The 10,703-nt window shown below is 45.9% G+C and overlaps 1 protein-coding gene across 4 annotated transcripts in view; it reads left to right on the top strand.

The window, feature by feature from the left end:
• Arid5b (AT-rich interaction domain 5B) overlaps window positions 1-5,286 on the top strand; it is a 174,689-nt gene extending 169,403 nt beyond the window's left edge. For all 4 annotated transcript variants that reach the window (XM_013351207.2, XM_005360148.2, XM_013351208.2 and 1 more), the window contains one exon: window positions 2,449-5,286. In XM_013351207.2, the coding sequence (XP_013206661.1) occupies window positions 2,449-4,611 (2,163 nt within the window). In that variant the 3' untranslated portion in view covers window positions 4,612-5,286. The remainder of the gene's footprint in view (window positions 1-2,448) is intronic.
• The last annotated feature ends 5,417 nt before the right edge of the window (window positions 5,287-10,703 follow it).

The raw sequence follows: 10,703 nt of genomic DNA, 5'->3' as shown, positions 1-10,703 counted from the left end.
TTCCTCCTTAAAACGATAATTTTAATACTTTGTTTCACTGGAAATGGAACCTCAAGCCTCAAGTTTGGCACATAGTAGTGAAGTGTCCTATCATTGAGCTATATCCTGAATATCTGTTAGCTTTTTCTTCAGACAGTCTCCATAAGTTGCTGAAGCTGGTTTTAAACTTATGCCGTGGTCTAGTCAGGACTTGAACTCACAACCCTACTGTCCCAGTCTGAGCCAGGCCTGGACTTATTAACTTTTATAGTTATTTTAAGTTCTAGTCACTCCAAAAGGAAGAAAAACACTGGATGATGCAGACTTCTAAACATTTGCAAGTTTGCAACATAAATGGCCCAAAGCAAGGAAATTCCAAGTTAAGGGTTACATTCCATTCCTCCTTGATCCTGCTGGCTTGGTGATTTAGCACGGGGCTTTGGATTGGTCAGTTCCATTAGACACCAGATGTCCACCCCAGCCAAAGCACCAGCAGATGCCTGAAGGATCATGGAGACAGCTGACCTTCCAATGGCTCCGCTGGAGTGGGGAAAATTTGAAACAGTGAGCTTGTGAGCCGTGGGAAGAAGGATCCTTATTTAGTCCGCCATGGAGCCCATTAGCTCAGGTGACGACCATTCCCGAGACTAGAGTGAGCAGCCTTGCTCCAGAGTCCAGCAAACCTCTGACAGCTGTGGGGCTCCCTGTCCCCCACAGGGAAATCATTCTATTGCCAAAGATTGCCTTTTCTGAACTGGGCTTTGGGCATTTGGAGCTTCTAAATCTGCTCTAGGAAGTCCTGATGTCTCAACCCCTTTAAAATGATCCGCACAGTAAGAACCAAGCCCACGGACTACCTACGTTAGGAATTCAGCATATCTGTGAGCCAGGTTTCGGGTTTGCATTTAATGCCATACTGCAGTTTTTGATGCTTTCAATCTGAAGCACTAAACTTAGTGAAGAGAGGAGGGGTCTAGTCAAATCCACTCTCCTTGGGGATTACAAAGTACAGAGTGAGACACTGTCCTTGAACAGACCCAGGAAGTTCAGAAAGCATCATCTTTGGGGGGGGGAGAAACAAATCCTTTACTTTTGTTGGCCGAATTTTCAAATCCATCCATAAACTGGATTTATAGACAGACATACGAGGCTCCAATGTAGCCTAAGGCCGCGGTCACATAAATTTTGAAGAACTGAGCAAAATTTGCCTTTTACGGTCACTCATTTTTATGTCTTTTAATTGAATGTATAAGCGCAAGAGACAAATGATGATTATTAGTGTAAAACTGACAACGATGCCTGCACTTAAAAACACAGTTATCAGTGCAAGAAGAGGGGCAGGTTCTTGAGAATCACACACTTGACTGGTGAGGATATCTTCATGTGGATCCAAGGGGGGGAAAAATCTACAAAATGGGTATTAATCCTTGAGATTACTTTTCCTAAATACCCTCCATACTGCCGTCAGAGATATGATGCCACTTGGTGGGGTCTTCATAGTAGAAAAACTTCCTGGTGATGTGATTGGGCTGAGGGAGTGGGGACCAACTCAGTTCAAATGTCTCGTGACTGTCCCACTGAGGCATGTCAGATCCATTATCGAAAGGCTTGTCCGTGAGCTCTATCGCAGGTGAAAACTTAGATTCACCTTTGAGGTTAAAGTTTCTGACTCCAGGTAGTAAATGGGTTAAGCTGTGCCCATAACTACTGCACACAGGAAGCATCCATCCCCTTGATGACAGTTTATTTTAATAAACATCAACTTGTCCCGGGGGGTGACAGTGCCCACCTTAGTCACGTTCGGCTTTGAAAACAAATCAGTTTGGTGTGTCATGGGAGGACCTAGACGAGACCCTAGCCCTGGGTGCATGCACTCCATCTACGTGTGTCTTTGGTATTTTAACAAGATCTACACATCCTGGAGTTCTAAGAAATTATGAAGGTGTAAACCTCGCTGGATTCCGGCTGATCCACTGAATTCCTTAAGGAAGGGACGGCTCTCCAAGAAAGGCCAGGCGTTGTTTGTTGTTTGTTACTGCCATGGGGTTGGTTCAATTGTTTGAAGGAGAATGAGAGATGCTCTTTAAAAAAAAAAATCTTTCAGAGAAGCATCAAGAAATGCAATGTGTAATTTAAAACCTATTTGGATAATTGACTGATTTGACAACCTCAGGATTAAACTATATATTACGATGAAGGAGTGATACTGATCATCGTACGTCACTCTGCTGTTTTGATAGGTGTCTCATAAGGGGCTGAAGCGAATGTGCTGGTTTCCCCAAATGCTTCTGTAATTTAGATTTCTTTGTTTAGGGCGTGATTGGGGAGTAAAAAAGCCTTATGAAAACTTGGTGAACTGATTGACAAACCCTGTTTCAAGCCTGCAGTGGGTGATGATGCTTTATTTTCTAGTGAAGTGTGTTGGTGTGTGTGGTCCTCTTCTAAATGTCTCCTGCAATGTTTGTCCAGGTTTCAGTGGAGCAGGGGAAGGAAAAGGAGACGCTGAACCAGAAAAGTGTCACGGAGCCTCTCCCAGCTCCAGAGGTGAAGAAGAAGTCAGAAGGACACAAGGACATTGCAGCGAGGGCCCCAGTGTCCAGACCCGAACCCGAAAAGGGCAATGAAACTCACCAAGGTTCCAACAGTGAGGAGGCTGAGGAGGTGGGAGACAAGGGCCCTGCCCCTCTGCTCCCAAGCCCTCCCCTGCCTCCTGAAAGAGAGTCAGCTCCTACCCCTGGGGCTGGGAAACAGCCCCTTGCCTCGCCCAGTGCCCAAATGGACTCAAAGCCGGAAGCCAAACCCTGCAGCTTTACCGAGAGCTCTGAAAGTGACCTCCAAGAAGCATCCTTTACCAGCTTCCCTTCCACCCAGCCACCGCTGGCAAGCCAGCACGAGGCAGAGGAAGACAAGCTTCCTGCCATGGCTAATTACATTGCCAACTGCACTGTGAAAGTGGACCAGCTGGGCAGTGACGACATCCACACTGCCCTCAAGCAGACCCCGAAGGTCCTTGTGGTCCAATCATTTGATATGTTCAAAGACAAAGACTTGACCGGGCCCATGAACGAGAACCACGGACTTAATTACACGCCCCTGCTCTACTCCCGGGGCAATCCTGGTATCATGTCCCCACTGGCCAAGAAGAAGCTTTTGTCTCAGGTGAGCGGGGCCAACCTCTCCAGCAGTTACCCCTACGGCTCCCCACCCCCTTTGATCAGCAAAAAGAAACTGATTGCCAGGGACGACCTGTGCTCGGGTTTGACCCAGGCCCACCACAGCCAAAGCTCGGACCACATGGCCGTCAGCCGGCCATCGGTAATCCAACACGTCCAGAGCTTCAAAAGCAAGGCCTCCGAGGAGAGAAAGAGCATCAATGATATCTTCAAGCATGACAAACTGAGTCGGGCCGATGCTCACCGCTGCGGTCTCTCCAAGCACCAGCTGAGCACCCTGGCCGACTCCTATGCCCTGAAACAAGAGGTCCAGGAGGGAAAGGACAAACTGTTAGAGAAAAGAGCGGTCTCCCACGGCCACGTGCCCAGTTTCCTGGCCGACTTCTACTCTTCCCCGCATCTCCACAGCCTCTACCGGCACACGGAACACCATCTTCATAACGAACAGTCGCCCAAGTACGCCTCTAGGGACATGTACCAGGAATCTGAAAACGGCGCTTTTCTTTCTCACAAACACCCGGAGAAGATCCACGTCAATCATCTCGCCTCTCTCCATCAGCAAGATAAGAAGTTGGCTGCGGCGGAAGCCGCTAGAGATGACCAACCAACAGACCTGAGCCTTCCCAAGAACCCACAGAAACTAACCAGCAAAGTCCTAGGCCTGGCCCACTCAGCCTCGGGGTCCCAGGAGATCAAAGGCGCCTCCCAGTACCAGGTCATCAGCGGCCAGAATCGAGACTGTCACCCCAAAGCCTGCCGGGTATCACCCATGACCATGTCGACCCCTAAAAAATACCCCGAGTCAATTGCAAGGTCGGGAAAACCTCACCATGTGAGACTGGAGAGCTTCAGAAAAATGGAAGGCATGGTCCATCCCATCCTGCACCGGAAGATGAGTCCTCAGAATATTGGAGCTGCTCGCCCCATAAAGCGCAGCCTGGAGGATTTAGATCTTGTGATTGCCGGGAAAAAAGCCAGAGCTGTGTCTCCCTTGGACCCCTCCAAGGAGGCTTCTGGGAAAGAGAAGGCCTCTGAACAGGAGAGCGAGGGCAGCAAAGGAGCCTACGGTGGGCATTCTGGGCCTGCGTCGGAAGGTCACAAGCTTCCGGTCTCCTCCCCTATCTTTCCAGGTTTGTATTCTGGTAGCCTGTGTAACTCAGGCCTCAACTCCAGGCTCCCGGCCGGGTACTCCCATTCTCTGCAGTACTTGAAGAACCAGACGGTGCTTTCTCCTCTCATGCAGCCTCTGGCTTTCCACTCGCTCGTGATGCAAAGAGGAATTTTCACATCGCCGACCAATTCTCAGCAGCTGTACAGACACTTGGCCGCAGCAACCCCCGTAGGAAGTTCCTACGGGGACCTGTTGCACAATAGCATCTACCCGTTAGCTGCTATCAACCCTCAGGCTGCCTTTCCCCCGTCTCAGCTGTCATCCGTACACCCCAGCACGAAACTGTAAGCCTCGCTGTGCCCAGCAACCCCCAAACTGCGGGGTCCGTGCACCCAACCCTGGAGGGCTGGCTTGCAGAGTTGGAAGTCAGTGTTCCTTCTGATCCGGTGGTACCTTTCTTCCCAGCCATAGAGGCCTAAAGGCCAGGTGAACATGCCTATCTTTTTGGGGACAACCCTAGCCTGGCTGGCCAGTTGTGACCTCCCTTCCAACACAGATGGCCTAGGGCCTCCAGGTCATTTCCTTTTCGATGTTGGTCTTCTGAAGGTATCTGTGTCTATCCCAGAAGAACTCAGAGAACCCCTCTGAGTTTGGATGGTAAGGAAGCAATCTGGGGGGAAAAAAAAGTGGGGGCAGGCTTTTCGAAGCATAGGGCAAGAAAGACTGGCAATAGCCAGGGGAACACCCCTCTTTTTCATACAACTCACCAAGTTCAATCAATGCAATGTATAGTTAAACTTAAAGAGACCTTTCATTCTGACACTATTAAACAATCCAGAGAAGTAAACACTGTTAAACTGTATATATTCGCTTCTTAAAGCTACCCGTCTCACTGTCCGCTCACCTAATTTATACAGATAGTTCTGTTTTCTCCTGGTTCTTTCTTGTTCCTGCCCTGGGTATTTTTTTGGTTTGTTTATCTGTTTGTTTGTTTGTTTGTTTTTTAATTAAACAGTATCCCTTCTATTTGCAGGTCTTTTGTTTTTGTTTTTTAGTATTTTTTTGTTTTGTTTTGTTTGCAAGGCTGACTGACTCCCCTAGTTGTTAATGTGTATTTTCTCAATGCCCCCTACCCCCACATCTTCTTTTGAGCAGCTTTGGGTGGTCAAGTTATTGTTTACAAATTGAAGCAACTGATTTTAGTGGAACAGACTGAAAAGAACCCTGCGGAGGAACACGAGCCAGCGGAAAGCCTGTGCCTTCGCTGGTCTGCACCTTGAGGAATCTGTTCCTCATAAGGGCCATAGTTAAGAGAGCTTAGACACTGCTTCTCTGGCCAAATGCTTTGCTTTGAAGTATTGGATTATGTGAAAATATTAAACATTGGACTCGTGTTATCTAGGCTGTGAACCCATCCTGCATACCAGAGAAATCATAAAACAAAAGCCTTGTTGGCAAAAAGCCACGGAAGAACAGTCTAGAGGATATACTAGTTAGTGGGCTGTGAAGATGTTTTAGGAATTTCACATCTTAAGACAAGAGCCAGGGTGACTCACGCTGGTGTTGGAACTGCACCTTTTAAATGGTCTGGAGAAGGGGATTGGAAAGGGATGGTGTATGTGTGTGTGTGTGTGTGTGTGTGTGACCATCCAGCAGAGGAGGAGTTACTTAAGGTCTGATCACTGGGCATCCCAGCCAGGCCCTTGGCCCGTTTGAGTGACAGAGTTATTGCCACCGTCAGCTAACTTCTTGAGTTTCCTAGCAAGATTCCTCCAGGTTACAATCTTAGAGGAGTAACTGGATAATCTGTTTCAAAAGAAAGCCATCCTCCTTGGGTTTCTGGGGGGTGGCTTTGATGAGGATGTATATACATAAGGTGGTTCGTATCAAGTTTGTCACCACGTGGTCATACTGTCCACTTTGGGGTATATATATATATATATTTTTTTTACTGTCACTCTTGACTCTTGATTCCTTTTGCTCCCAAGGCACCACACCTGCTAAGTGTGGCAAGTGGATGCATAGAGTGGACTCCTTTTCCCATCTCCACCCATCCCTGCCAAAAGCTGCTTTGAGAGGTCCCTAGCCTACTGCCCTCCTCTCCTCCAACACTACCAATCAACTCTAGGACCATAGTTAACCAAGACTTTTTATTTTTACCTCTGGCATATTTAAGTCTATGAAACTTGATGACAGTTTCCAACATCTCTGAATAGGTAACTCAACTACAAAAATAATCGAAACCGGTGACCGTGAAACTGCGGTTCTTATGCAAAGCCATGCATGCCACTCATTTGTACGGAAATGTCCTCATGATATGAAGCCAAATAGTCCATGTAGTAACATGCTATCCAAAGGTGGAAACAAAAGAATGTAGCGACCCAGTGTTAAGAGTTCCATTCGCTTCAATTAATTATTTACCTTCCTGTGGAATAATATATATATATTATATATTTAATAGGACCATAGATAGACTAGTATAACTTAGATCATAAATGTGCACATGCAGATTATTCTGCAGCTGCGCAAGAAAGAGTGTGTGTGTGTGTGTGTGTGTGTGTGTGTGTGTGTGTGTGTGTGTGGACGGGTCTCAATTCCAGCCAGCAGAATGCTGGCCAGGACACAGTATGAGAAAGTTGCACTAGATTGAATAGTGACAGAATCAGAAGAGGAGCAAAGGACCAGGGATTCTGCAGCAGGCATGGGCTGGAGCCAGACATGGTCCCTGTGAGTTCGTTTCTCGAAGAAAACGGAGATGTCTGTGTGTGTCCCCCCCCTTCCGTTCCCTCACGAGCTCACCCATTTGCAAGATGGGGCGATTGTTTTCCTCACTGTGGTGAGTCGAGATGTGTTCATCGTGTAGGAATTCGATCACACCATTTTCAAACAATGTCAACATAGTCCAGCTATTGTTTTTCTCATCTCTTCCGAGAGGAGATTCGCTATTTCTGTTGAAGGAAGCTCAGACCCTCCGCAAAACATCAGGACAGAATGCAAAGAACAGAAGCAGGGTGTTATTTATTTTAAAACTCCAAACGGAGATCTTGGAAATCTTTCAAAAAGACCATTGAATTTTTTCACTGGCTGAGAAGGACGTTTTAAAAAGTCTTAAATCAGGCTTTGTTTGCATTGAGTTCAAGGGGCCTTATTATTGAATGGCATTGCACAAGCCTTTCTTTGTGCAATCAAACCATTGTTATTGGTAGTTCTGTAAAGGAAACTGTGGAATCCAATTGGCACTGGAGTCATAAATCCATTTACCAAGTGTGGCTTCCGAGAAATGTTGCAATTCAAAATGCACCCAGCCCGAGAATTATTGGAGAGTTGGAGATTCTAAATAATATTGAAAAATATATCATCTCCATGCAACTCCTGGCCTAACTTTTGGCAATTTGGCTTAAAGATAAAATTATAAAGTAAAAATAAAATACCATGACAGCCCAATCAAGCTTTAGGTTTAAAGTATTTTTTTTCCTAGTAAGTGATTGAAACGTGTAGTGTTTGCCACAGGACTGACTGGTTTGTTTCCTAGCTAGAAGCTTGCAAGTTTGCTGGTTCATCAGGGCATATATGGAAGGGTTTGTTCAGACTCTGTGTTGACGTCACAGCTTTGCGACCTGGTGCATGAATCCTCAAGTACTGTATTTCATTGTGTTGGTGTGTCTGATGGAAATGTCAAGGTGATCCCACAGATATATTTTATGTAGTGTGCCTTCAAAGAGAACCATTATTTCTCTTCACTTCTTGTCCCACTGAGTCACATTTGGTGGTGGTCAGCCACGTCCCATGTGGTCTAGTTTGATTCTCATTGTCCCGAGCTAAAAGAGTAACGGGAATGATTTTGCCCTGGTGAGACCCACGCCCCTGGAGTAGTGACTTTGAGCACCTCGGCTCCAGTGTTGGTTGTTGATGTATTTGATATTCTGCTTGTCTCCCCGTGGCAGAAAGATCTCTGCAAAAAAAAATAAATAAATAAAAATAAAAAAAATAAAAAATAAAAAAAAATAGCAGCATAATCTCTTGGCTGCTTATACTTTTTTAAACTTCCCTGTGTTGTAAATATTGTACACTCTGAGTGACTCCGGCTATGTAACCTCTAAGCTCTGTAAGGTGATCATTTGTATATAACAACCTGGCCCAGTGATGTTATATAATTTCCCAATGGAGAGGTTATTGAGTAACCTTTGCGTTAGTTTGAACACTACCAGAAGAATGCTGAGCCAACTATAAACACTCAATTTTGTATGTTTTCCAAATTGTACTTATTACTGCTTTTGATACTGTATTCCGTGCCAATAGTTTCCCAATCACATAGCAGGCAAGAGATATTTTGTACTTTTTGATCCACTGTAATATTTAATAAAAAATGTTACTATCTGTTTCCTTTGGGGTGTCTGTTTCCTTTGGGGTGTCTGTCACTTATTCCTGGGGAGCTTTGCGCGGCCTCAGCAGAGGATATTCAGTCTCTGGTCTCTAAATTAGAGATGGTGATACTAATGAGTGTGCCTCGTTGGGAACCTTCCGGAAGCTTCATGTACATACAGTTATGGCTGATTTACTAGTGAGGGTACTATAGCTTAGAGAGGTCATCACTTGTCTGCTATCTACTGCAAGTGGCGGAGTTGAGATTTGAAGTCAGGGTCATAAAAATCTATGTCTTTCCTATGCTGACCGGTCACATCAAGTTACACTTAGTCAACAAATGTGTCTCTAGGGCCAGGCTGGTTCTTTGGAACAGCAAATACAATAGAAAGTAAAAGAGAAACACCACCCATGGAACTTGTAAATGGAGTCAGAACAGAAAAAGCCCAAGATGGGCCCATTCTGGGGATAAGAGTCTAATGACTAATGTCTAAAGAGTACAAGGAAGTCGTCCCTGAACCTTTATTCAGGATAAGCATGACTTAAGTGACAGGGAACTGGGAGACGGTATCAAGCGCCAGGGACCCTGTGCGCAAAGGCCCCAAGGCAGAAACGAGTTGAGCTTCTTACAGGAATTGAAGGGACTCTGGGGATAATAGCTTACAAGGCACGATTAGAACACGAAAGGAATGTGGTTAGGTGAGGTTAAAGTATGGCAGGCATCACCTAAGTAGGCCAGGCCAAGCCTCTGGTCCTTATCCTGACCAAAAAGGGAGGTTTAAGCAGGTAGGTCACAGGTTTGGGTTTGTCCCCACTGACGTGCTGTGTGAAGGCAGCTGAGCACAGTCTAACATAGGGGTGGTGACCGTTTGGCCTGGGGTGTTGGACTGGATGGTCACCTCTCAGGGGGCCTCCAGCAGAGAGAGCACAAGGGTTGAAAAGGTAGGCAAACAGATTCCGAGGTCTTTTGTATTCATTGGGTGGAGATGGTAGATAAAGATGGCTTGCCCCTGGCCCTCCTTGGCTTGCGTCAGTTGAAATGAGGCATTTACAAAGCAGTGCTATGGATTCCTTTCCTAAGGCTTCTCAGAGATGAGGCAGGATGGACAGGGAACCGGGTCAGGGGGGACTTTGGTAATAAGTTAAGCTTAAGATCACGTCACATCATCAGGATGGGCTTTGAGTAGACAGAGAAGAAGCAAGCCTGCAACCATAGCTCTGGAAGGATGGGGGGGAAACACATTTAGACAAAACAGCAACCCAAAAAACCCTAGGACCCTTTTTCTCATTAGAATGAAATCTCGAAGGAACTATGGGGTCAACAAGAGTTATGGCAACATGTCTGTGGCCTCACCCTCTCCTTACTGAGTGCTATCCCTTTTCTAATGGAAAGAACCCCGAGCCCCAAGGTTACCTGACTCTCATTCTGACCCGGGTGTATTTCATCATGCAGTGTGACTTGGTTGAATACATCAAAAGAACATCTTAGCCCTCTGTGACACATCGGCCTTTGTAGATCAGAGTCTGTGATTCATGCATAACAGGAAACTTCATGATAAGTTATCTATTTTTAACCAGGCTTGGTTGGCAAATATTGTCAGAATGGGACAATACTTTTGGTAAAGATTCACTTGGGCCACAAAAGCAATGAAAATGCCTAATGATACATTCCAGGAAAGGGGCCAAAGAGAACAAATGTTTCACAGCTGATAGCGACCAGGAACTAAGTGGTTATTTACAGTAAGTCCAAGTGGCAGGGACAGAGTTGGAAATGACCAGTGGTTGGGAATAGGGTTAAAGAAAGGAGAGCCTTAAAAGTGAGCTGCTAAATAAAAGTAACTCACATTAATTTGTGGTTCATGGATTCAGAATTCCTGAATTTGAAGACCTCTGGGCAAATTACCAGCAGTAACATTGTGAAGCATTTGTTGAAATAGTGGACTATTTTTAATCATGTTTTCCAGAACCATAGGCATTCGGCCAGCTGCCTTGTGTATAGGTCAAAACCACAGGCATTCAGTCAGCCGCCTCATGTGTAGGTCAATCAGGTCGGTTCTCAGAATCTCCACTGCATTCAT

Source organism: Microtus ochrogaster, linkage group LG2 (genome assembly GCF_000317375.1).
Source record: "Microtus ochrogaster isolate Prairie Vole_2 linkage group LG2, MicOch1.0, whole genome shotgun sequence".
Classification (NCBI taxonomy): Eukaryota; Metazoa; Chordata; class Mammalia; order Rodentia; family Cricetidae; genus Microtus; species Microtus ochrogaster.
The sequence above is the reverse complement of the archived record's forward strand: the minus strand, read 5'-3'. Positions and strand labels throughout refer to the sequence as shown.